This window comes from Zalophus californianus, chromosome 8, assembly GCF_009762305.2.
Source record: "Zalophus californianus isolate mZalCal1 chromosome 8, mZalCal1.pri.v2, whole genome shotgun sequence".
Taxonomy (NCBI): domain Eukaryota; kingdom Metazoa; phylum Chordata; class Mammalia; order Carnivora; family Otariidae; genus Zalophus; species Zalophus californianus.
This window is the reverse complement of record NC_045602.1, coordinates 52780599-52807825: the sequence shown is the minus strand read 5'-3', so window position 1 is coordinate 52807825 and position 27227 is coordinate 52780599. Positions and strand designations below refer to the sequence as shown.

At 37.3% G+C, this 27227-nt stretch overlaps 1 protein-coding gene, 1 non-coding gene and 1 pseudogene across 17 annotated transcripts in view; all 3 read right to left on the bottom strand.

Moving 5' to 3' along the window:
* The window catches only part of TIA1 (TIA1 cytotoxic granule associated RNA binding protein), a 30488-nt gene extending 9098 nt beyond the window's left edge, over window positions 1-21390 (bottom strand). Inside the window, exons 1-8 of one of the 16 annotated variants that reach the window (XR_003524550.1) lie at window positions 21111-21390; window positions 11119-11215; window positions 8238-8336; window positions 6344-6398; window positions 6139-6171; window positions 5419-5537; window positions 4831-4918; window positions 1608-1683 (exon numbers count right to left, since the gene is read on the bottom strand). Coding sequence is in view for 13 of the 16 variants with exons in the window: in XM_027621173.1 (XP_027476974.1) it covers window positions 1608-1683; window positions 4831-4918; window positions 6139-6171; window positions 6344-6398; window positions 8238-8336; window positions 11119-11215; window positions 19534-19586 (501 nt within the window). In the remaining 3 variants the exon portion in view is untranslated. The other 15 variants (XR_003524551.1, XM_027621173.1, XM_027621172.1 and 12 more) reach the window with 15 other exon arrangements.
* A 282-nt stretch (window positions 21391-21672) lies between these two features.
* TRNAG-CCC lies at window positions 21673-21743 on the bottom strand. The gene has a single exon. It is a non-coding gene; the product is annotated as a tRNA-Gly (tRNA).
* A 2610-nt stretch (window positions 21744-24353) lies between these two features.
* LOC113937224 lies at window positions 24354-24907 on the bottom strand (annotated as a pseudogene).
* Window positions 24908-27227: the final 2320 nt, after the last annotated feature.

Sequence of the window (27227 nt, the reverse complement as noted above, 5' to 3'; positions counted from 1 at the left end):
CTTATCTTTGGCAAATGACAGTCCTAACACAGAAGGAATACACTAAAATCTAAGGTTAACAAAACCTTAGTATATATTCCAAGGCATATATATATTCTCCCACGTTCACCCCTGTATTTTTGAAGTGTGGCATCCCTGACATTTAACTGTTCTGAACCTTAGTTATCACACTAAAAGAGGTAAATCATTTATTTGAACTTATAATACATTTACAAAGTTCAAACTTCAAACAGTACAATACTGTGATAAGCTTCCCACTCTGTTCCCCATTTGCCTCTCACTTCCAACTCCCAAACAGGAAACTCTACAGCAAGCTTTTGTTTATCCCTGTGAGAGGAACACACATACCCAAAAAATATACCTCCCTTTTTTACACAAATGAGCCTTTTCAGTTAATTTACCACAGAAATATTTCTATAATCAGTATTTATAGACTTCTTTTATTTTTCCGTAAGTACTGGCTATGGAAAGATTTCTATGGTATATATTTATTTTTTAAAACAACAGTACATGATTACGTTGTATGGAGGATATGCCAGAGAGTTCATCCTGCTGACATACTGAAGATGAAGCTTTTCCTTCTGTATATACCCTACTCTCACCTCTCATTTGACAAACTGTACTATCCTTCCTCTTCTCCGCAAAACACAGAAATCTCAAGTCCGTGCAAATTGGTATTCAATAAATGATTGTTAAATAAAAGAAATGAGAAGACATTTTCAAATACATTAGTATATAACTTCTAAAAAGTCCCCACCCACTGGAGCATTTTATTGTTTTTATTTTTTTTTAAGATTATTTATTTTTTTAGTAATCTCTGTACCCAACATGGGGCTCAAACTCATGATCCTGAGGTTAAGAGTCTCATGCTCTACCGACTGAGCCAGCCAGGTGCCCTATCACTTTCTTTTTCAGGTAAAATACATATATTTGCAGGTAATACGATTTTGTATTTTAAAAATTCACAAGAACCAATGGAAAATTACTACGAGTAAGAAAATTTAGTAAAATAGCATGTTAACTAATAATAACTATACATATTCATACATATGAAGCAAATAGAAAACATTATTACTTTTAAATTGTCATGAGAATATAAACAGGGAGATAATGAATTAAATACATAAATGAGATTTTCAGTATCTACCTTTGGCTGATAATTTAAACATCTCTACTTTCTATGTTCTGAAAACATTTTATCAGTACTTTGCATGCATCAGGTGCTAAATAAATGCTGAAGAAATGACCAAAGGGGAGAAAAAAGATATCCTCTTTGAGAAGGTGTTATCAGTGAAATGAGCAAGTGGCAGATGAAAGATAATTATTAAAACGAGTATCTTTATTTTTTTATATTTTTATTTTTAAGATTTTATTTATTTGAGAGAGAGAATGAGATAGAGAGAACATGAGAGGGGGGAGGGTCAGAGGGAGAGGCAGACTCCCTGCTGAGCAGGGAGCCCGATGCGGGACTCGATCCCAGGAACCTGAGATCATGACCTGAGCTGAAGGCAGTCGCTTAACCAACTGAGCCACCCAGGCACCCCAAAATGAGTATCTTTAGTCTTTACTCTTAAAGCACCACACATGCACTTTTTAATTGAGCTCACCCATTTGTTGAAAAAGGAGACAAAGCCATATCCTTTAGACTTTCCTGTTGCCATGTCTTTTACCACTCTGGCATCTCTGAAATCAGAAATAATCAGAAGTTTAGGTTTGCAAACTCTCCTCTGGATATCAAGTGAGAATGTCACACACAACTCATTTTTATGTTTCATCTTCATTAAAATGAACCTTTAATGCATATTCACCTTTTATTCTATAAAATTTATCATGTATTAGCAAATGAGGCATAATAAACATGCAATAACTTCTTAAATATATATGCATATATTGTACAAAAATTGCCTCCCATTTCCGAAAGTTTTTAAACTTTTAAATATTAAGCATGGTAAAAGCAGCTATTCATATGAAATTACTTAACCATTTATAGGGTTCACAGGCACATTAGATGAATGGCTTTCTTTAACCATGCAACTGATAATTTTCTATTTGACACCATATACTACCTAATCATTAAAAAAATTAAAATAGAAAACTGGAAACTAAAAGAATGAAAAGCTGTATATTTCCTAAATTAATTATTTTGTTTTCTCAGATCAATCGACACCCCCCTTTTGGACTATGGGTAAATTGAGAACTTGATGTTTTCAGAAATGCTAAATAATTGAAGAAAAACACTAGACACACACTTTAGTTTTAAACTATATAAGAAAAGATTTTATACTGAATTTTAAAATAGCAATCATATAAGATTGATTGGAAACTACAAGATATAAAAGCAAAATTTTAAAAGTCAGAAAGTAAAAAAGCACGCCAACATTTATCCACTGTGAACCGTAGCTTGTAGTTAGCCAGGGCAATTCTGTCCATTCTTCAGAGATACTCTGCAAAATAACCAGAGCCCTATTATTTGAGATTGAGTAAAAAAACCCAGCCATGATAGCTAAAACTCCATACCTCAAAAAATTGGACTCAAATTGTGCTTCACAGGCAATCTGCTTTTAAGTTAGCCAGGTATGTCACAATGCTTGTTCTCTCAGGACACATGAACAAAACAGGCACTTTCACAACAAAAACCCAAGTCAGAAAGCCATGCAATATAATTTTATATTAAAGTATACATAAGCATATTTCGATCAATTTAGGAGTGATTTATTAAGTGTTTAGGGTCAAAATGACAAAGAGGTGGTGGTGAAAAGGGAAAACTAATGCAAGTCACTTCTCAATACAAAAAAATACTTATTAAATTATCAGTATGGTACACATGCATTTAATTTGGTAGCTGATTCACTTCTATACCAAAATTTGTTAGACTACCCTAAACTCAAGGAATAGAGTATAAACTGTATAAATTAGGGTAGGAAAGTACTATATCTTTTCTACTCAATTATTTTAATAGGCCACCACTTACTGCACACCATCTATAAATTAAGTACTGTTGGAGGATCTCTACAGAGAATATCTGGCTATCAAGAGAACCTTTCAATATATATTTATCCATTTATCTCCTTTAACAAAAAAATCAGGAAATGATGCTACCAACTGAAAATCGTCCTTTTAAATTTAGAAACACTAACTCCTTGGGTAGCCTAAAACTTAGACATTATACATTACCTCCACTGAAAATTATAATCCATAAATTATAAAGGCCTTATACCAAAAAATATATATATACATCTATAATCATGGTTAATCATAAGAAAAATCTAGGCTATAATTATGATACCAACATATTTAACAAAAAGAACTTACTGACCCACGATTAAAAAGTCATTATTAAAATTGGAATGTCATTTAACTTAAACTCACTGATTGTTAAACAATCTTTATCTAATCCCAAACTAAAATCCCCATGTTTTCAGAAAAGCTACTTCAATCAAAATCAAAGCATTTAATAAAATAGCTATTGAATCTGTTAAAATGTTAGAAAATTTTTTTCTTCTTTAAGTTAAGTTTCAGGATATGTTAGCCTTGAAATATATTTAAGTCTTACTTATTTCTGAAAGGATTCTCTAAGGAAGAAGCAGCAAAGATCTAGATCAGGGTTCTTTTATCCTTCTTTAATCCTTTTAGGGTCCTGTGACTACTCTGAAAATAGGATAAAACTTACAAAGATACTCCACACCAAAATGAAAACAAACACAAAATTCCGTACACAGAGATTTATAGAGCTTTTGAGAGGCCAAAGGTTAACACCTTCCTGTCTAGGTATTTGAAAGCAAGCTAACCATCATCAAAACCCTAAGACAGATTAAAAGGAACAATCAAGAAACTAGAACTTTATTTTCCTAATTGGTTCTCAAAAAGAAAAATGTTGCCCAACAAGAGAGTCCATTTATAAACCCTAATCTTTTGACTGCCTTTAAAGTTGGCCTCTATTAGGGCCATTCCTTGGTCATGGTTCATTTTCGTCCTCCTATCAATGAACTACAACTCTTCAAATAAAAACTCCCCAAATTTACCACCAATACTACCAGCATTTACTTTCCAGTCTCCTCACCTTCTCATCTCTGCTGTTGTTCTGTTCCTCAAACCAAACCAAAGCTAAAGTTTCCTTTTTACTACTCTTCTAGCTGGAACAACAATAAAAAAGCAACCAGAAACCCAAAAATTCTGTTTTCTAAATTCAACAAGTACTTCTAAGAAAATACTATAATCAACTCATTCTTATTCTATTATGGCATGCTTTTCAAAATATTAAAGTTCTTTTATGATGAACACTACCTTGAGCAAGCTACTTCCAAAGGGCCCAAACTATATGATTAATAACAAATGCAAGCAAGACAGTGCTCCACAAAATACTAAAAGGCATCATTATTAACAGTAACAACAACAAAAGGGTAGATACCTGGGGATTAATATTTAACAACTGCTTTTTAGGTTGAATTGTTAAGGTTTCTTTTTGTTAAAATATATTAACACAAAATGCATGGTATCATGAAAGTGCCCCAAGGGTCTAAATTCCTTAGTCACAGCAAAAGGTTACTAAAGATTATGACCAAGCTAAGCAAGACACTTACATAAGAAATATGTACAACAGCAAATTTGTCTCTTAGGAGCTAATGCTAACTGAAAAAGGATTTTAAAATAATTGAAGACCAAAGATTTATCAATAGGAAAACAATCTTTGGCTGTTAATGGCTTAAATAGTCTCTAAACAACATAATGAATTATATTGAAAGGTTAAAATTCATAACAGATTTTCAAATTACTTCTACATAAGCCTGTTTCTAATTAAAATCAGTTTAAATTTATCTTCTGTTAACTTACGATATTCTTCCAAATGGTGCAAAAGCAGCTTTTATATCTTCAGTTGTAATTTCTGGACTGAGATCACCAACAAAGACATGGAAATGATCTTATAAGGGGAAGGAAGGGGGAGTGAAAAGAAAAATAAAATTTTAGAATTTAAAATATACTAAAATCTATTCAATAAAATAATCTTAATTTATGGATTAAGTATAAGTAAAACACTATCCTATATCTATACAGATCCTATCAATTTTACACATAATGAACGAAGGTGATAATATAGGAAAGATTCTCTTAAAGACTGATATATCTAACTAGAAACTGACAGTTATATTTCTATTTACAGCCAATTAATTATACTGGTCTAAGAAAATAAATAATATTTAACAAGCTTTGCAAAAAAAATTAATGATTAATTACCATTCTAATAGTGATTATTTACATTTATCCAGTTTACCACTACATTAAGGTTTTAAAATTAAAATAAAATAGTGGTACTCTTGAGTTATGTAGACTAAATTTGCCTCAGTTAAGACAACTGACTGAAGCTAGCTACATGATATACTTGGTTTAACCATATTTTGTGAAGAACAATCAAAGAAATACCTTGCATTGCAACAGTTTGATGTTAAAGTATTTGACAGTTTTCTCAAAAGCCAACAGTTTTGGTTGCCCAGACATTACACCATTCAGTTTATGTGAATCCATGTGCAAGTGAACTAAGACTGAAGGCAACAGAATGAAAACAGTAATCCCTTCACTTTATATCAGAGCCATTAAAAAAGCATTGGAGAGAAATAACGATCCCATATGTGAAGTTTTTTTTTAAAAAGACAATGTTCAAAAAAAGAAACACTTTAAAAATACAAAATAGTTGGATCAACACTTTAAAAAGGAACACATACATCAACTTTGACAAAGTATATTTGGAAAGAAAAGTTACCCCCATTTGGCAGGCCTTAAGCAACATATTGGGTTGCCATTTGGGAAACAGAGTTTCAGGAGCAACTCAAGCACAGAAGATCTGGTTTGAAGCACAGATCGTGACCTCAAGGAAGCAGGGTATCTTGCCCTTTAGTTGGTGAAAGTATTTCAAAGGCATCAGCTGCTACCAAGGGGGTCAGAGAGCTTGAAATAGCACCAAAGTAGTGGACAAGCCACATTTGGTCAACACTGGGAAGAAGGGGGAAAAATATTGCCAGAGAGACAAATAGAAATACGACCCCCTCCCTCCCACCTCCCCCCAATATCAAACAAAAAAACTTCAAGTGGTTAGTGAATACCCTTTCAAGAGATTTCATTTTATGTTTAAGAAGATACAATTACCTTGTGAACGCTGTGTGCTGACAACGGTACTACCTGATGACAAAGATTAGATTTGTTCTTAAATTTATTAACACAAACACATTCAATCATATCTTAGGATAACGATCAAAACATTACTGCAAACATGTACGATGTTTATATGCTTTACAATAAAACTACTGTGTACAATAAAAACAAATGTTCAAAGAGTATAAAATATACTTACTGCTTGTATCTTTCTTTTGACTGCTGGGGGTTGTTGCCCAATTCACTTTGACTTCCTAAAAAAATGTTTCTACATTTATACTCCATAAAAATAAAGTTCAAAATCAGATATTACAAGATTTGCATCTATAAACACACCGGAAGGCATACGCTGGAGATGAAACATTCAAGAGGATAACAGTTGTGGTCAAAGTTTCAATACTTATCTTTTTTTTTTTTTTTTTTAAAGATTTTATTTTATTTATTTGACAGAGAGATAGAGAGAGAGCACAAGTAAGCAGTGAGGCAGGCAGAGAGGGAGAAGCAGGCTCTCTGCTGAGCAGGGAGCCCGACGTGGGGCTCGATCCCAGGACCCCAGGATCATGACCTGAGCCGAAGGCAGCCGCTTAACCGACTGAGCCACCCAGGCGCCCCTCAATACTTATCTTTTAACCTACACTTTTTTTTAAAGATTTTATTTATTTGACACAGAAAGAGATAGCAAGAGAGGAAACACAAGCAGGGGGAGTGGGAGAGGGAGAAGCAGGCTCCCTGCCGATACAGGGCTCGATCCCAGAACCCTGGGATCATGACCTGAGCCGAAGGCAGACGCTTAATGACTGAGGCACCCAGGTGCCCCCATACATTTTTTTTTTTTTTTCAGAATACTGTGAAAGTTTTATTTAATCATTTTTGTTTGCAACTGAAACTCTGGGAACTCAAAGTTAACATCCTTGCCTGTAAGCTTCTTACAGACACCAGAAAAAGTTTCAACCTTGTGTTCCACATTGTTCTGCTGTGCTTTATCCAAATGAACCTTGATCAGCCGGCTGCCATCCAGTTTCACACGGATTCTCTTGCCCACAACTTCACTTGGGAAAACCAAGTCCTCCAGGATTGCGTCATGTACGGCTGTCAAAGTGCGGCTCCTGGGACGCTTTTGCTTATTTTTTGTACAGCTTTTTCAAGTTGGCTTAGGCAGAATTCTCCTCTGAGCGATAAAAACAACATGCTTCCCACTGAACTACTTCTCCAATTCACGGACTAGCCGGACTTGGATTTTCTGGAAAGATTTCAGCTGCGGAACGGGAACAAAGATGATAATAGCTTTCCGACCACCGCCAACTTCAATTTCCTTGGCAGCCGTGATATTCAGCTCCCGCAGCTGGGCTTTGAGGTTGGAGTTCATCTCCAACTCAAGGAGAGCCTGGGAGATGCCGGACTCGAACTCGTCCGGCTTCTCGCCATTGGGCTTCACAATCTTCGCGCTCGAACTGAACATGGCCTTCTCCTTGGTGAGAGCGCCGGCCTAGGAAGAGCCCCATACACTTTTTTTTTTTTAAGGTTTCTTTTTTTTTTTCTTTAGGTTAACCTACACTTTCTCAAACGTTGGCAAATCCTAATCATACTTCTCTGTTAACATTCAACTAACCTTTCTTATCTAAAGTAAAAATCATTTCTTTCTTTTTATTCTTTCCCATTAGTATCCAAAGTTCTAGAGGTTTCATCCAAGCTTGAGTAATTCAACAAATATTTTAGTATTTACCATGTGTGAGGCATCCTGAAGAATACCAACATAAACAAGCCCTCTAAAAAGCTTTATTCCATCTTTTAAATATTAAATGTGACCTTCTGCTATAAAGTGATATAATGCTTCTAAAAGGTAATCAAATTGGGGGCGTCTGGGTGGCTCAGTTGGTTAAGTGTCCGACTCTTGATTTTGGCTCAGGTCATGATCTCAGGGTCGTGAGATCATGTTGGGCTCTGCACTAAGCGTGTAGCCTGCTTGGGATTCTCTCCCTCTGCCCTCCCTGCCACCCCTGCTTGTGTGCACTCTCAATAAATAAATAAATAGTAAACAAAATTGTATACAACTTAAAAATTTCAAGTCACCTTCTTTAAATATGACAGCTTACCTTACCCATTATCTTCCGCCCATTCATAGCAGCTAGTGCTGCAGCTGCATGACGATGCTCATAAAACTCCACAAAACAATATGGATCATTTCCAGCTGTCTGTTGAAGAAACACAAAAGCCAAATTTAAGTTGTATACTCCCATTATTTTATTTTATTTTATTTTTTTTAAATTTTTTTTATAGATTTTATTTATTTATTTGAGAGAGAGAATGAGATAGAGAGAGAGCACGAGAGGGAAGAGGGTCAGAGGGAGAAGCAGACTCCCTGCTGAGCAGGGAGCCCGATGCGGGACTCGATCCCGGGACTCCAGGATCATGACCTGAGCCGAAGGCAGTCGCTTAACCAACTGAGCCACCCAGGTGCCCTACTCCCATTATTTTAAAATTATGTGAAGTTTTATATATCCCAAATTATCAGGCCAAGGAAAATGAAGGGGTCCATCCCACAAGTAAATCTTTAGATAAGGAAGTAAAGACTTAAAAAAAATGAAGTTTTTAAAGAATACTAACTTCAACAAGTTATACTATAATACTACATATAACTTAATCCTGTATTAATGATTAAGTATCCTAATTATGGATGGATGCATATAGAAACTACACACACATTCCTCATCATATAATCATTTCTTTATGCTACGGATGTTAAGTTTGCCTAGACGCTTATGCTCTCAAGTCACAGTACTGGCTTTTAATGATCTTTCCTCTCCCTTCCCTGTTAAATGTTACCTTTTACTGCTATAAATGTACACATATCCTTGCTGCTTCTAACTTGCTAAGTAGCTGAAAATACCAGCCAACTTTCTTAAACCTATTTCAGGCTCTGAAAACTGAAGAGGTTTTCTGGTAAATAAAGTTTTTAGAATAGGTTTAGAATGTGGACTTTCGGACATCAATTTTTTGCCTATAGTCTTTTAAAAATTCTCCTCTTTTCTGGTGTTCCAAGTAGTTGAGGTCTGATAAGTGCAGCTTGGACGCTTTATTGTAAATTAAAGCAGCAGAAAAAACACCCCATATTTTACACCTATCTGCAAAATACAAAATGACTTTGAGTTCATTTTTAAAAATTTTTTAAAAGATTTTATTTATTTATTTGACAGAGAAAGACACACAGCAAGAGATGGAACACAAGCAGGGGGACTGGGAGAGGAGAGGGAGAAGCAGGCTTTGCGCAGAGCAGAGAGCCTGATGCGGGGCTCAATCCCAGGACCCTGGGATCATGACCTGAGCCGAAGACAGACGCTTAACGACTGAGCCACCCGGGCGCCCCTGGGTCCATTTTTAAATTCTTTCCATAAACTCCTAAGCAGAATTGTTAAAATAGGAAACTAATTGAAAAGACTAGAATGACACTAGAATAAAGAAATTACTATTTTGTTTCAAGGACAATTAATCGTTTAAAAAGGTCACTGGCAATGATTTTTAAGAATGTTAGAGGAAGGAGGCAACCACAAAATTTATAACATCGAGACAATCATTTTATTTTAAAAACATTAAAGAGGGGCACCTAGGTGGCTTAGTTGGTTAAGCATCCTACTCATGTCATGATCTTGGTGTCCTGGGATCAACCCCTGTGGTGGGCTCTGCGCTCTCTCCCTCACACTCGCTCTCTAAATTAAATTTTAAAAAATCTTAAAAAAAATTGAAGAATATAAAAATGTTTAAAAAACTGCATAATTCAAACTAATGCTACACTTAATGGTAATTCTATTACAAAGGTGAGTGTTGGCAGGCATTAATGTTACACAAAGTAACTTAGACTTCAGCATAATCAAATGAAAAAGTCTTAATTTTACTTAATTTGCACTCAGAAAAGACTGCACTTCTAAGATAAAAAGATCTAAGCATTCACACTATCAGCCTTTATACTCCAGAGAGTATAAAATTCATAACTAAGAACATCAGTCCAACAGTATGAATAGACTGGAATATATAGCTATGATTCAGGGTTAACAGCAATTACAGATGAATGGGAATTGCCACAATGCAAGAAAAGCTTGAATCATAACATTTAAAAGTTAAAAACACTTTCAACACACACACAAACACTTTCACAGTATATTATTTTTGACTCAATTTCCTAATGTAATTGTAATAACTTAGCCAATCAGACACCACATATAAAACAATTCTGATAACCTCAATGCACCTTAAAACAAGAGCCTACACATATAGTTCTTATTTGTTCTAAAAATAATTAGTTCTCTTCTCTTCCTCCTTTATTTATTAGTAAAGTAAGTTAAACTCAGTGGCTAAGACTGACTTAAATTCACTAAAATTACTAGGAATTTAGACTGTATACTTTTTTTTTTTTAAGATTTTATTTATTTACTCCACAGAGAGACAGACAGCGAGAGCAGGAACACCAGCAGGGGGAGTGGGAGAGTGAGAAGCAGGCTTCCCACCGAGCAGGGAGCCCGATGTGGGGCTCGATCCCAGGACCCCGGGATCATGACCCAAGACGAAGACAGATGCTCAACGACTGAGCCACCCAGGTGCCCCCTAAACTACTTTTTTTTTTAAATGAATGACCCTGCAGTTTTTAAGTTTAATTTTTTTTTTTTAGTAATCTCTTTACTCAATGTGGGGCTCAAACTCATGACCCCAAGATCAAGAGTCCCATGCTCTTTCTACTGAGCCATTCAGGCACCCCTGTATAAACTAATTTAAGAGTTCCTGGAAGAGGGACCCCTGCCTGGCTCAGTTGGTAGAGTATGCGACCCTTGACCTCGGGATCATGAGTTTGAACCCCATGCTGAGCATAAAGCATACTTAAAAAAATAAAACTATTCTTTATAAAAATAGAGGGAGTTCCTGGAAGTAATGGATTTAACTAATCTATTAAAAAAGAAGAAAGTTAACTAAGTAAAATACCCTTACATCCATAATCATTTTGCAGTTTTTACAAGGTCCAATCTGGCTAAAGAGCTGGAGAATTAGAGCTTCTGTCACATCTCTGGAAAGGTTGCCGACATATCTGAAACACAAAGAAAAACAACTTACCATTTTAAATTTGCTTCTTTTGCCATCAGTTTCTAAAGTTGCTTACTGAAAAAGAAATTTTGGTAATAGGCAGATCTCTGCTTTAAACTACACACCACAGGGAACAGATTCTAAAAGTTTGCCAAAACTTCAAAATTTCTTTCAAAGCAGATGTATGACATGCTACTTGTAATTACATTGACATCACTAGTAAAGGGGAATCATGTGTGTGTGTGTGTGTGTGTGTGTGTGTGTGTGTTTAGTCAAGGTTTTGCAAATTAAACCTGATGTTTCTAAGTCTGTAGGCTCACCTTAGGAAGACATGCTTTAAAAAAATCATATGAGGGCGCCTGTGTGGCTCAGTTAAGTGTCTGCCTTTGGCTCAGGTCATGATCCCAGGGTCCTGGGATGGAGCCCGTCAGGCTCCGTGCTCAGCGAGGAGTCTGCTTCTCCCTCTGCCCATCCTGCTCCCCCCCACTCATGCATGTGCTCTCTTGCGCTCTCTCACAAAAATAAATAAAATCTTTTAAAAATTTTTCAAAAATCTCAAATGAAATCATTAGATGTATAGAACGTTTTATACAATCAATCCTAGGAAGGTTTGCAATTATTTCTACTTCTACAGTATTACTGAGAACATTAAAATTTCCTCAATTTTTAATCCACACAATTCCCCTTACACTGTCCAATTTAGGTATACTTTGGTTTATATATTTATGTATATATACATATATATACACACAAACACATATATAAGATTTTATTTATTTGACAGAAAGAGGGAGAGAGCACAAACGGGGGGAATAGTAGAGGTAGACTTTCTCCCCAGAAAAATAAATATCCACACATGCCTGAAAGTATGGATCCAATTCCTTCCTTCCACTTAAAGAGACATATACTGATTGCTTACTATGAAGGCATTGGAACAGCTTAAAATGGCAAAGGGAGAAGGGATGAGTCTTAAGAACAATGAACAGGTAGAGTAATGATAGGTAGATCATGGTAGAGTAATTTAAAGATCAGGTAAGAGTAATGATACTCAAAAATCAACTGCAACATCTAAATACCTAATAATTTTTCCAGTATTGGAAGCTATTATTACATTATGTCCTTATTCTGAATATCTGTAATTAAAGGGAAAGAATTAAGCATTTATCTTGCTTTGAGTAGAAACTCCGGTGCAGTATAATTTTTTTTTTAAGGGATAGCATAGTTTTTTTGTTTTTTAAAGATTTTATTTGTCAGAGAGAGAGTGAGCACAGGAATACGGTAAGGGACAGAAGGAGCAGCAGACGCCTTGCTGAGCAGGGAGCCTGATGCGGGACTCAATCCCAGGACCCTGGGATCATGACTGGAGCCAAAGGCAGACGCTTAACCCACTGAGTCACCCAGGAGTCCCCATTGTAGTATAATCTAATCAACTCTAGTTGATGAGGGAATTTACAGAAAAATGCTAGTAAGTGTAGAGAGAATTAAATTAGTAAACAATGCATAAACCCTATTGAAAAGATTAATTCAGGCAAAGATCACTGGTGTGAAAATGGTTATTTGCAGGGTGCCAAAGTTACCACACAGACTACTGAACACCGCAAAGGGAAAACTCTACCTTAAAAGAGAAAGCTTTGGCTGTTTCACCCCTGTGAGCAAGTGATCAAACTTTAAATCATTTTATGGATGGACATTTGCGTGTACAATATATATTATACAACATCACCTATGAAGTATTCAAATAAAAAAGGTCTAACTTGAATCTAATAAAGCTTAAATTTATTTTTTTTTAAAGATTTTATTTATTTATTTATTTATTTGAGAGAGAGCAAGCGCACAAGCAGTGGGAGTGGCTGGCCGAGGGAGAAGCAGGCTCCCCGCAGAGCAGGGGGAGCCTGATGTGGGACTCGATCCCAGGACCCCGGGATCATGACCTGAGCCGAAGGCAGTTGCTTAACCAACTGAGCCACCCAGGCGCCCTCAAGCTTAAATTTAAACCTAAGTTTATAGAATACTGGGGGATGCCTGAGTGGTTTAGCTGGTTAAGTGTCTGCCTTCAGCTCAGGTCATGATCCCAGGATCTTGGGATCGAGTCCCACATAGGGCTCCTTGCTCAGTGGGGAGCCTGCTTCTCTCTCTCTAATAAATAAAATCTTGAAAAAAAGTTTATAGAATATTGGGCATATAAAACAATTATACAGGGGCACCTGGGTGGCTCACTCGTTAGGCATCTGCCTTCAGCTTGGGTCATGATCCCAGGGTCCTGGAATTGAGCCCTGCATTGGGCTCTCTGCTCAGCAGGAAGCCTGCTTCTCCTTCTCTCCCTCCCCCTGCTTGTGTTCCCTCTCTTGCTGTGTCTCTCTGTCAAATAAATAAATAAAATCTTAAAAAAAAAATTATACAAATTCAGATGTGGAATATTATGTGAGACAACTTGATCTCTTAAAAAAATTGTCCTAAAAATTTTTGAGAGGATTTTTTTTTTTTTAAGATTTTATTTATTTATTTGACAGAGAGAGACACAGCGAGAGGGAACACAAGCAGTGGGAGTTGGAGAAGCAGGCTCCCCATGGAGCAGGGAGCCCGATGCGGGGCTCAATCCCAGGACCCTGGGATCATGACCTGAGCCGAAGGTAGACACCCAATGACTGAGCCACCCAGGCACCCCAAGAGAGGATTGTTCTTGATTAAAAGAAACCTGAAAGACACTGACAACCAAATGCAATGACTAATCCTATAACCTACATTTGAGGAGAGGAGTTAACTTTTTCTTGGAGAACTTTAATTAATAAATGTAGAAGGAATGAAATCACCATTAAGCCAGCAAAGTAATAACTGCTACTGGTGAGATCCACCCATGGATCTTTTAGTTGGTGGAAGTTTTAAGGAGAAATAGGATTATGTGTAGAGCCTCAGAGTATCTCCACTAAAATATTTAATGATTGATTTTAACCAATGAATTGGTTTTTTTTAACATATGTCCAAACCTCCCTCTATGAAGTGAAGCTAAATTTACATTTTCTTGAGTGTAGGTTAGTCTTAGTGACTCAATTCTAGTTAACAGTGTTGAAGAAGAAAAAAAAAGTAGGCACTGCACAGTGAAGAAACACTACCCTCTCAAGGGAGTGCCATAGTCATGAAAGGCATTCCCTCACATATTAAAGGAGAGTAAAGAGATAAGACAACGAAATGCAATGTAGTATCTTGGATTGGATCCCAGGATAGAAAAAGGGTATTAGCAGAAAAACTGGGGAAACTGGAATAAACCTTGTAGTTAATGGTATTGTACAATGTCAATTTCTTACTTTTACTAAGTATACCATGGTTATGTAAGATGTCAACATTAAGGGAACCTGCGTGAAGGTTATATGAGAACTCTGTGCTATCTCTGCAACTCTTCCATGTCTATTTTCACCTGACTCTTAGACCTATAAGAAAATCTCAGAATTCATCAAAAACTAATGATGTAATGTATGGTGATTAACATAACAATAAAAATTATAAAAAAAGAAAATCTCAGAATTGCATATGTCTAGGGGCGCCTGGGTGGCTCAGTTGGTTGGGCGACTGCCTTTGGCTCAGGTCATGATCCTGGAGTCCCGGGATCGAGTCCCGCATCGGGCTTCCTGCTCAGCGGGGAGTCTGCTTCTCCCTCTGACCCTCTTCCCTCTCGTGCTATCTCTCATTCTCTCTCTCAAATAAATAAATAAAATCTTTAAAAAAAAAAAAAAAAGAATTGCATATGTCTAAATGAAAAAAATGTTTTTTTTTTTTTTTAAAGATTTTATTTATTTGAGAGAGAGAGAGCACAAGCAGGTAGAGCAGCAGGCAGAGGGAGAAGCAGGGTCCTGGCTGAGCAAGGAGCCCGATGTGGGACTTGATCCCAGGATCCTGGGATCATGACCTGAGCTGAAGGCAGACGCTTAATGACTGAGCCACCCAGGCACCCCAAAAAATGGCTCTAACATCTACTTCGCTAAAGCTAGATAATCTAGTGACAAGTGGGCAGTATTTAGGGAATGGAAATTCTTTTACTCTTTGCAAAATTGTCTAATTTTCTGAGAAATATTTTGAGTGATACTACCTACTTGAAGATATGTAATTAAAAAAAAGCTACATTAAAAAGCACTAGGATTTGTATTACAATTATTTAATGCGACCTGTTGTATATTGTAAGCTCCAGGGAGCCTCTATAAATTAACTCTACATATACCTGTTTAGAGAAAAGCTCTTCAGGGGAAGTTTCACAAACAACTTGCTCTCAACCTTCAACACCATTACAATAAACTACAAGTAATACATACAACATTTTTATATCAAAGAAATCAAACGACAAAATCTCTTTTCCTTCCTCATGCAAATAAAAGTAATCCATTAGAATTTTGCTTTTTACCAATAAGTTAATCATTAATACCTATGTCAGATTTTTAGAAGCAACTTTATGTTACTACTTTCCAAATCTATCTGCTAAATAAATATTAATCTGAAACGGAGAGCCCAAATTTGAAAACTGCAGATTCTTTTTATACTCACCATACTTTCTTTCTTTTTTAAAGATTTTTATTTATTTATTTGACAGAGATACAGCGAGAGAGGGAACACAAACAGGGGGAGTGGGAGAGGGAGAAGCAGGTTTCCTGCTGAGCAGGGAGCCCAATGCAGGGCTCAATCCCAGGACCCTGGGATCATGACCTGAGCCAAAGGCAGAGGCTTAATGACTGAGCCACCCAGGCGCCCCCTCACCATACTTTCAATGGAAAAATAAACAAATTTCTTGTAGTTTGTAGAATGCACTATACAAAGTTAATTCTCATCTTTATGTATATATGTTTCTTTAGCTGTTCCATACTTTGTTACATTGTTTTTGAAGCTAAAGGATTTCCTATTAACAGCACAGATTTGTTATAGGCGTAGTGGATTATTTTTTGGGGGGTGCTGCCAAACATCTTATTTTTAGAGAAATCCTCACTCTATGGCAGAGGCTCACTTCTCTACAGAAGCTGAAAAGGCTTGATATGGTTTTGTAGTCTCCCTTACATGTGATCTAGGTTAGGTTGATTAGAGAAACCGGACCTGAACATAGAAGACAAAGAGAGGGCTTAAAGAAGCAAGAGACTGAAGAAAATACATTTTCGTGGCAAACAGCAGTGGAGTCCCATGTCCAGTGAAAGTGGAAGCTGTGGTGGTATCTGGTCCTCAGTGGATGTGGTAGTAACACCCTTTCTGGAATAGTCTGTGGCTTGATAAGGACTGTGGGCCTGACAGCTGTCTCACTTTCCTGAACATTTTCTAAGCCAGGTTCCATAACCTTCCTGCAAATGTGGGAGTGTCCAATATGTTGTTTTTATAAATAGCTTTTATACTTAAATTTTTTTGCTCCTGCATTAAAAGAAATTTAAACCGGGGCGCCTGGGTGGCTCAGTCGTTAAGCGTCTGCCTTCGGCTCAGGTCATGATCCCAGGGTCCTGGGATCCAGTCCCGCATCAGGCTCCCTGCTTGGTGGGGAGCCTGCTTCTCCCTCTCCCACTCCCCTTGCTTGTATTCCCTCTCTCGCTGTGTCTCTCTCTGTCAAATAAATAAATAGAATCTTAAAAAAAAAAATCCCAACTGATAAAAAAAACTGATACTGGAGCAGTGGCAAGCCAAGGTTCCCTGTCATGTACATTGGACCACTAAATAAAAATGTAATTTTCTTATTTATGCAAGTTTATGTTTTTCAAAATACTTTAAAAAAACATTAAAATATCCCTTTTTAGCTGTTCCATGGACTTCTTAACAGTACGGATTAAAGTATCCCATGTTGATATTTATTATATCACCACTGAGATTATGTACCAATCTTGTGCAGAACTGGAAAGTAAAGAGAGGAGTACAAGAGAATTAACTGTTGAAGCAAAGAGATTTCCATGGACTATAAAATGTCTTCCTTGGGTAACTGTATAAATATAAATACAGACTGTACATTAGCTAACAATATTGTATCAATGCAGTCTCCTTAATATGACAATTTTATTGTGGTTATATAAGAGAATGGTCTTGGGGCACCTGGGTGGCTCAGTCGGTTAGAGCGGCTGCCTTCGGCTCAGGTCATGATCCCAGGGCCCTGGGATAGAGTCCCGCATGGGGCTCCCTGCTCAGCGGAGAGCCTGCTTCTCCCTCTCCCTCTGCCTGCCGCTCAGCCTACTTGTTCTATCTCTCTGTCAAACAAATAAATAAAATCTTAAAAAGAGAGAGAAAGAGAAAATGGTCTTGTTCTTAGGAAATACATGGTAAAGTACTTAGGCCTGAAGTGTCACATCTTTTCAAATGGTTCATCAAAAGAATATACCTAAATAAGGCAAATTTGGCTATTAGCAATTGGTTATTAGCACACAACTGGTATTAGCACACAAAAGGTACCTAAGTCCACAACACAGTATTTTGTTACTTTTCTGGTTTTTAATTTTTCAAAATAAAAAGCTACCTGGGAAGATTCAATGGAAAAGTCACCAATGCTACCAGTTAACACTTGATAGTTCCGCCAGGGATAGGATTTCACATCAATTTAATACATTTTTTTTGAAGCTGATAAGTTCAAATAGTTACAAAATTGGAATCCAAAACATTTAAAATATTCATTTTTATTAGCATAGCTCTAGAAAATTTGACAGTAAAGATTTACAAAGCAGAATGCTGTATTGGGTTTTGAGCTGCAATCATTGTATAAAAATGCAGAATTTGATATGAAGTTTCTGTGAAAATGAGTGAAAAGCATAAATAGGATTTTATCTAATGACAAATTCCTTAAGGGTAGAGATTTTCAGTGGGGCGCCTGGTTGGCTTAGTCAGAGGAGCATGCGACTCTTGATCTTGGGGTCGTGAGTGTGAGACCCAGGTGGGGTGCAGAGATTACTTAAACTCTTAAAAAGGCAGGGGGGTAGACTTTCATTTTTACTCATACTATGTATCTAGTGTTGAGAGCCCTGCCTCGAACATTTTAAGTATTCTATAAATAATTACTCTAATTCAGGAGGAAATGTGTATGGCTTTTACTAATTATGAAATTATGTACAACAGCAAATGGTACACCAGCATCATAACCTTACTATTAGTAACAACTGTCACTTTTCTGATAGCTGAAACCGCCATATTTCATTAGCTCGTACCTCCTTCACTTGGAGATCAGACCATATACATAAACCAGCCTGCAAATGTATGTAATGCTATGCCCCGACATCCTAAGACATCCATGTTCTCAAGACTGTTCTCATTTTTACTTATATTTTGCAATACCTTTTTATTTTTAAAGATTTTAAGTAATCTTTACATCCAAAGTGGGGCTTGAACTTACAACCTGGAGATCAAGAGTCCACATGTTTTACTGACTGAGCCAGCCAGCACCCCCACCCAACAAACGAACTTTTTAGATGACTAATACTACACATTTGTAAGCAAACCTACTTATTATTGACTTCATTCTCACACCCCACATCCAGTCTGTAGGTAATTCCTTTTGCTCTATTTTCAAAATATACCCCAAATCAAACCACTTCTCACAATGTCTCCAAAGTCCTGCTTACAAGGAACTAAACACTGGCAATCTCTAATTTAATGCTGAATGCTCATCTGTGGCCAATGAAGTTATCTCCTCTGATCCATTTACGTACACAGGTGATACTGAGATTCAGACCATCTTTTCCTCAAGAATGAATAAAATCTTGAATCACTGCTTGGAATTGTACCGGCTTTTAAAACAAATTTACTGATCACTTACCGTAGACTAGACACTGTGCTAAGAACATATTGAAAGACCCTGACTTGCAAGGTCTTTAAAACAAGTATTTTATATAAAAAGTAAAAACACTGCTGGTAAAACGAAACACTACTGGTAAAACTTAGTGATTTACACCTACTCACGTTTAATCAAGACTGGTTTCACTGGAAGAACAGGGAGTTTTGGTTGAGGGAGGTAGAAGCAAGGGAGATAATAGGCAGTTAGAACATGGACTACACTTTGGGGAAGAGTTCTTGGATGGGGTGTTCTAGTGAAGAATACAAAGCACATTTAGCAGTAAGAGTTAAAGAGTTGAGGACAGCAGAATTGCAGGATGATGAACAAAAAGGTATATGACCCTGGGTCAGTTATTTAAACTTTTTAAGCTTAGCTTTTCCTGAGCTGCAGAATGGACCCTTTATTGCAGAGTTCTGATGAAGATTAAACAAGCATGTAAAGCATTTAACACAGAACCTGGCAATCATAAGCATTCAATAAGTGAATAAAATTTCCTTCATTATTTCTCCTGCAACGGTTGGTCCCCTGTCCCCAAGCTAGTACAATTTAACTACCTGCTTTTGTAGACTGGCCTGAGAAAGCTGAGGTTGTCTTCATTATTTGACATTCCCAAATCAACGTAATAAAAAGGTTAAGTTCCCAGATATTTCTGGCAGTTTCTGAAATTAAAAATTTCACAATCATGTAAGAATCTTAAATTTAAAGACATTATAAAAAATGATCAGTGCTTAATCCAATATGCTGCTGGCTGTCATACTTCTAGCAAAGAGGCAAGGGGAAAAATAATTTCCATAAAGCCTATGAGGCTAACAGTTTTTTAGGGAATATTAATCTATAGATATAATCTTTCAAAAACAAGAGACACCCACTAATTCTTGCATCCTATTAAAAGACACTCAAGGTAACAGATTATCAGATAAACTAGCAAAAAGTTTACGAATCAAAGTTTACAAATCTCTTAAGAAACAAGTGTGACTATGTTTCTCAAACAGATTAAAAACGGAAACACTTTTCAGGGTGAAAAAATAATCGATTGCATTTTCTTCATAACAACTGTAACATCTAAAAAAATGCAGAAAGAAACCTAAAATTGTATTTTTAATGCATGAAGTTCTCAAATCGCCAGTATGCTAAGAATAAAAACAAAAAGGTCAAAAACTCATCAGGCCTTTTCTTCTTTTCGAGAAAAGCAACAAAGACAAGATCACCTCTTCCGAGAATACTTTGAAAAACAAAGGAGAATGCTGTGGGGGAAACTATACGACAAAGAAAATATCACCAGCTGAGATTATTTAACACTAACAACTCTCAGAGGTGACTAAATCCGTTAAGGTATTTATCAACTGTTGCTTCATAAAAACTGCCCGCTCGTTCAGCCACATGTCAATCACAAAAGTAGCAAGCGATGATAAAAATGTATTAAATCCACTTCACCTCGGCTGAGAGATTTATATATACCTCCGGGTGAGATTTCCATTAAAAAAAAAAGCAGTTTCAAAATCCTTACGGTGTCGGGTTTTCGGTGGGGGGAGGGGTACTACAGAAGGAAAGCCAAAGAGAGGTTAAAGAAAACTATTTGGCTTTTTTCCAGTTGGCAACTGCGAGAATAGTTTATCTCACTGAAAACGAAGCACAAGCAGCCTCGAGAGAAAAACTCCTATCAACGAGAAGAAAACTGAAAGGAAGAGGAAGAGTTTCTGGAGCAAATCAAAGTAAAATGAAAGAGACGGCTATAAAGATAAAAAGAGATTAATCAAGAAGGGGGGAGCGGAAAAAACACAGAAGGAAAGCACGGTACAAAAAAGAAGGTTCACCGAGTTCTGAAACGAGGTTTGAATGAAAAAGTCCTTTCTCCAGGCCTACGACCACAGAGGGCCCGTGGCGAGGCCAAAGGCCACGCTATGGTGTAGTTAAGGTGACGGGATTAATTCAGAGGGCTGAGCCCCCTCTCCCTCCACCTTGTCCTCTCACAGCCCGGGGTTCGGTCCCTAAGCATCCAGGTGTGCGCTAAGGAGAAGAGCCAAGATATCGCGGCGTCCACAGAGAACAATAGGCTGGGGAGCGCGCCGAGCCGAGGCCTCCCTCCGGGACGACCACCATCCCGCCCCCCTCATCGCTGCCCCAGACTCACAGAGTCTTGGGCATCTCGTCCTCCATGGCTGCTGCTGTCGCGCCGGCGCCTCGAGGTCCAGCTCCCTACCCTTTACTACCTCCCAGATCTTTTGAGCGGTTATGGCTGCGGAATAGCGGGGTTTCTCGGCTGACCGCAGTCCGCCTCCTTCTTCCGCGGCAATTACACTAAACAACCCGGCGCAGCGCGAACAATGAAGCCCCAATACAAGATGGCGGCGAGCCGGGAGCTTAGGAGCAGCCAGCGAAGTGACCCGGGCCGCGCAGGCGCAGAATAATCTTGCACTTTCAACCTCCTTCAATCCATAAATTCACTTGTTGCGCAGCCGCTCTTCAAGCGGACACCAAGGATATGTCAGACTGCGCAGGCGTAAGAATTAACTGAGGAGTTGCGTGAAGTTTTTCTCTTCCAGCTCCAGATTCGAAAGTTTCAACTGTGAATTATAATGAAATAGAAATCTTCATGGAGATTAAAAATTCTCAGTGTTTCCTGAGGAAGAAAGATTTATTAACACTGTTAAGATCACCTCGTTTTATAGGTGGCGGAATTGAGAAAAGGTACATGCGCCGCCCGGGAATCGAACCCGGGTCGCAAGAATGGGAATCTTGCATGATACCACTACACCAGCGGCGCTGATGGTTATGGGTTTCGCTAAAACCTTTTAGAACTAAATGCAAGCAAACATTTGTTCCTATGTGAGGATTTATTCATTTAAAAATAAAGTTTATTAAGTCTTAATCTGCTATTTTTCATTAATATAAGAAAGGACGTTATCTTCTCTCATCCCAATACAGTTGAAGGACTATTCCTATTCCATTACGTTATTGTTCATTAATGTTCATTAAGAAGAATTTGTCTTTAGTAACCAGATTTTTGAGAGCCAGGAAAATCTTTTCAGATATTTTCATTTCCTTGGTATACTCAATTCACTTTGGAAAATATTTAAGAAGTAGTTATTTAAATAGGCAAATCGGTCAAAGAATCCTAAAACTAATTGAGTCAGAAGATATAAAAATTTCAGTCTTCTTCGAAGAGGGTGGAAGAATTAGGACTCTGAAATGTGGTTCGGTGTAATCATTACGCTTTTCGTGTTGCATTTTATAAATTATGTGAAATATTTTTATTTTTTTATGTGAAATATTTTTAAACATAGGAGAATGTACACATCCAAAAACGTGATGTCCTCTTTAGAATAGTTTCTTCAGACTACAACTTAAGATTTCTATTTGTGTAATTGTCTTTAGAATCTGGGGCACGTTCTTCGATTTTATTCAAAGATAGTCTTTTGAGGATGAGTAAGACAAGTGTTAATGGTGTTAATAGTGGGTAAAATTTTTAAAAATAGCTTTTTGAAGCTATTTCAATATACACTGTACAATTCAGTGGTTTTTAGTTTATTCACATAGATTTGCACCATCACTATAATCAATTTTAGAACATTTTCATCATTCCAAAAAAGAAATTCTTACCAGTTAGCAGTCACTCTCTATTGCCCATCCCACCCGACTTCCTCCCTATTCATCTGTCTCTATAGATTTGCCTATTCTGGGGATTTCATATAAATAGAATCATGCAATATGTGGTTCTTTGTGACTGGCTATTTTCACTTAGCATTGTGCTTTTATGGTTCATACAAGTTGTAGCATGTATCAATATTTCATTCTTTTTTTTGCCAAATAAAACTCCATTGTCTGGATATAGCACAAGTATCTTTTAAACTTTAAAACCTTTATGAAAACTTTATTATTTTGTTATATGTTTTAAATTGTTATATATGTTACATTATAATATATGTATATATTATATTTGTATAACATCATATAAATATATATTATTTACATTAACATATATTATATTAAATATAAATATATAAAATACATATAAATATATAATTGTAATATATATGATATATGTTAACATGTTATATATTGAAGTTTTAAAGTTACAAAACTAATACAGACTCACTATCACAAGTGAAGCAATATAGGGACACCTGGGTGGCTCAGTCAGTAAAGCAACTGCTTTTGGCTCCGGTCGTGGTCCCAGGGTCCTGGGATTGAGCCTGCTTCTCCCTCTTCCTGCTTCTTGCTCTGCCTGCCGCTCTCTCTGCTTGTGTACTCTCTCTGACAAATAAATAAAATCCTTAAAAAAAAAAGTGAAACAATATAGATAAATAAGGAAAAGATTAATAATTCCCTCATTCTCCCTCTCTTGACGTAATTGATGTTAACAGATAAGTCAGTAGGTGGGACGCCTGGGTGACTCAGTCTGTTGAGCGTTTGTCTTCTGCTCAGGTCATGATCCCAGGGTCCTGGGATCGAGTCCTACCTACATCGGGCTCCCTGATTGGCAGGAAGCCTGCTTCTCCCACTGCCTACCGCTCCCCCTGCTTGTGCTCTCTCTGTCTGACAAATAAATAAAATCTTTAAAAAAAAAATTAGAAAAAAAGATTAATCAGTAGGCTTCCACATCTTATTTTACAATCATACAAATGCAAATGTATTTAAGTACTTTTATTTATTTAAAAGTTTTATTTTTATTTAAAAAAGGTGGTTAGGATGCCCAGGTGGCTCAGTTAGTTAAGCAGCTGCCTTTGGCTCAGGTCATGATCCTAGAGTCCAGGGATCAAGTCCCACATCAGGTTCCCTGCTCAGCAGGGAGTCTGCTTCTCCCTCTGACCCTCTTTCCTCTTGTGCTCTCAAATAAATAAATAAATAAAATCTTTTTAAAAAAATGTGGTTAGTCCATGGATGTTACTTTGCAACTTTCTTTTCTCACTTAAACTTACATCATAGATATTTTCCAGTTGAACAAATACAGATCTAATTTACTGGTTTTTTGTTAGCTGCAAAATAGTCTATAAAATGAATGTGCCACAGTATTTGTTAAATTGAATAAACGACCATAAATGGTATTGATGGACATTAGGTTACCCCTGTTTTTGTTTTGTTTTACCACTACAAAAAATTTTGCAATAAGCATCTGGGTACATATACCCTCATAACTGATTCTTTTATTTCTTTTTTTTAAGATTTTTTATTTATTTGACAGAGAGAGACACAGCGAGAGAGGGAACACAAGCAGGGGGAGTGGGAGAGGGAGCAGTGGGCTTCCCACAGAGCAGGGAGCCTGAGGCGAGGTTTGATTTGACTCTGGGATCATGACCTGGGCCGAAGGCAGACGCTTAACGACTGAGCCACCCAGGCGCCCTTATTCTTTTTTTTTGCATTTATTCTGCAGAATTTACTTCTGCGCCATAAGTTTTTGTTTCTTCAGTTTCTTCTGGGATATCTTTTTCTTCTGTGCAACCTCCTCTTCTGGTTTAGGAACAATCTGCTCTTTTTCAGTAAGGATCCTCTCAATGTGGCAGGGAGAGCTCATGTATGGGTTAATCCGACCATGAGCCCTGTACGTTCTACGCCACATCTTGGGGGCTTTGTTCACCTGGATGTGCTCAATGACCAGAGAATCAACATCTAAACCCTTAAGTTCAGCATTACTCTCTGCATTTTTAAGCATGTGCAGTAAAAATTCAACACTCTTCTTGGGCCACCGACCCTGTGTCCAGCCCCACTGTTTGGCCTGGGCACACCAGCAACTCCACCATTGTAGCGACGGAATGGCACACACTGCTTCTGTAAAGTGACGTCTTTCAGATACTTGGTGGCTTTTCAGATATGCATATCCTTGATGGCCTGGGCTGTTTCACATGTGTTCTTAAAGTGAACATGAAGATTTGAACCTCTTGATTTACATGATTTTGTAGGGTTTTCTGGGTCAAGCGAATAGTGAACCATTTTCAGGGGTCACCTCAGGCCACTTAGGGGAAGAGCACCCTTATTCTTTTTTTCTTTAGAATAGATCCCCAAAAGTGGGATTTTTTGATTAGAGAGTATATCTATATATCTATCTTAATAGATAATTGTTTTTAAAAAGTTTTTAGTCATTCACACCCCACAACAATGTTTGAAAGTCAGTTCCAGAGATCCCCATCCATTCCACCTCATTTTCTCCTGCATTAAGCTGTCAGTCTTATTAGTTTTTGCTAATATGAAAGATGAAAAATGGTATATCTTTAATTTACATTTACTTAAACTACTACTAGAATTAAGCATCTCTTCATGTATATTTCATTTTTTAAAGACTATTTTTTCAAAGCAGTTTTAGGTTTACAACAAAATTGAGAGGAAGGTAGAGATTTCCCATTTACCCAATGCTCCCATTCATGTATGTTTTGTTTTTTTTGTTTTGTTGTTTTGAGCATTGGCACTTGCTTTCTCTTTTGTGACTTGCCTATTTATATAGCCTGTATTTATATTGAGTTGTTTACCTCTTATCAATTTGCAGAGCTCTTTGTATGTTTGCAATATATACCGCAATCTTGCCTGCCATATTAGTGGCAGATATTTTTCTGGTGTATTATTTTTTTAAACTTTTAAAATTCTATCTTTTGCCATCTGAAAATGTTTAAGTTTTATGTAGTCAAATATGTTTATCTTTTCTTATATTGTTTCTAAATTTCCTGTCTTGCTTAACAAGGAATAAATTTTATTTAGTTTATTTAGAATATGAAAAAAGTGAGATGTAAGGCAGTAAGAAGGTATGAAAGTGAATTTTTTCAAGGTAGTTTCAGAAAAGAAAAAGAAACATGGAGCAGTGGTAGAATTATAGATTTAAGTGTTATCAAAGATAAGCAAAGCCAGCACTAAAGTTTTACTTTTAATTGGTAATACACTATTGCAATAGGGAAGATTCTAGCATAATCTGAACTTGACTTCAATTTGTATAGATGTGACCTGGCATTTTGAAGGGAGAATGTAGGTATAGGGAGGGGGATGAGCAGGGGCCCAGTAGAGTCCAGGAAGTGAAAGATTACAAAACTTGAGGGAAAGGGTGGTAACTGGTGCTTATCAGTTAGGCTCCTACCCTCCCACAGAGGCTATGAGACAGGGGCTCTATCATCATGTGTTGGCTGGAACAAACAGTAGTCTTGGCAGCCTCGAGTTTTTTCAGACAGGCACTTTAAAGGTAGCTAGGGTCATCCCAAGGACAGAGCTTTGAGCTGTTAGAAAATGTTAGTGTTTTGTTCAAGTCTTAATAGGCTAAGACTAAGGACTGCCTAGTGGAGTAGATTGCTCAGAGGACCCTGGCTGGAGTTCGGTCAAGGAGAGAACCTTAGTAAGTGTTTAGTCTCCTAGAGGGGAGTCTGCTTTTTCGAACAGTACTCCTTTGTATGAATGTTTGCTATATTACCTTATTATTACTCTTCATATATATGGTAACATTTTCCCCTCTATGACCTTTTTAAAAACCTTTTGGGTTTTCAGTGGCAGTGTTACTTTGAAAGGGCAAGAGTGTGGAATGAGAAAGCCTCTGACCCACCTTCCACTTTGCAAAGTCCTTTACACTGTCTTTTCACTGAGTGTTCTTTTCTTTCTTTATTTTTTAAATATTTTATTTATGAGAGACAGAGAGAGAGAGAGGCAGAGGGAGAAGCAGGCTCCCAAGGAGCAGGGAGCCTGATGCAGGACTCGATCCCAGGATCCTGGGATCATGACCTGAGCCGAAAGCAGACGCTTAACCATCTGAGCCACCCAGGCACCCACTGAGTCTTTCAGTAAACTCTTTCCCAAGATTTCAGCAGCAGCAGTGAAAGCTTCCAAAGATGACATATGTGTCAAGGTCACTAACATGTCCATTCTAATCAACCAACAAACACTTACTGAAGAGCCTAGTAGGCTCAGTGCATGGGTAATTGTGTTGTGAGGATAATGTAGTTTGGAAAAAGAAAAGTAAAAGACACAGAGAGTTTAGTTCTTTCTTTGTAATTTCTAGATATAGTGAAAAATGGGGCTTACTCTTCATCTTTTTATGTTCTTAACTAGGAGTGTTTATTCCTTGTAAGATTTGCATCTTGTTTCATTAAAACCACCTTCACTCACCCTTTCTTTCTCTGCTTAACTGGCCTCCTTGCTGTTCTTCAAACATGCCAGGTATTTTCCTTACCTAGAAAGCTCTTTCCCCAGATATTTGCTTGACCCACTCCTTTACTTCCTGCAAGCTTTTGCTTAGATGCTATCCTGTTCAATGAGGCCTACCCCAACCACCTTATTTAAA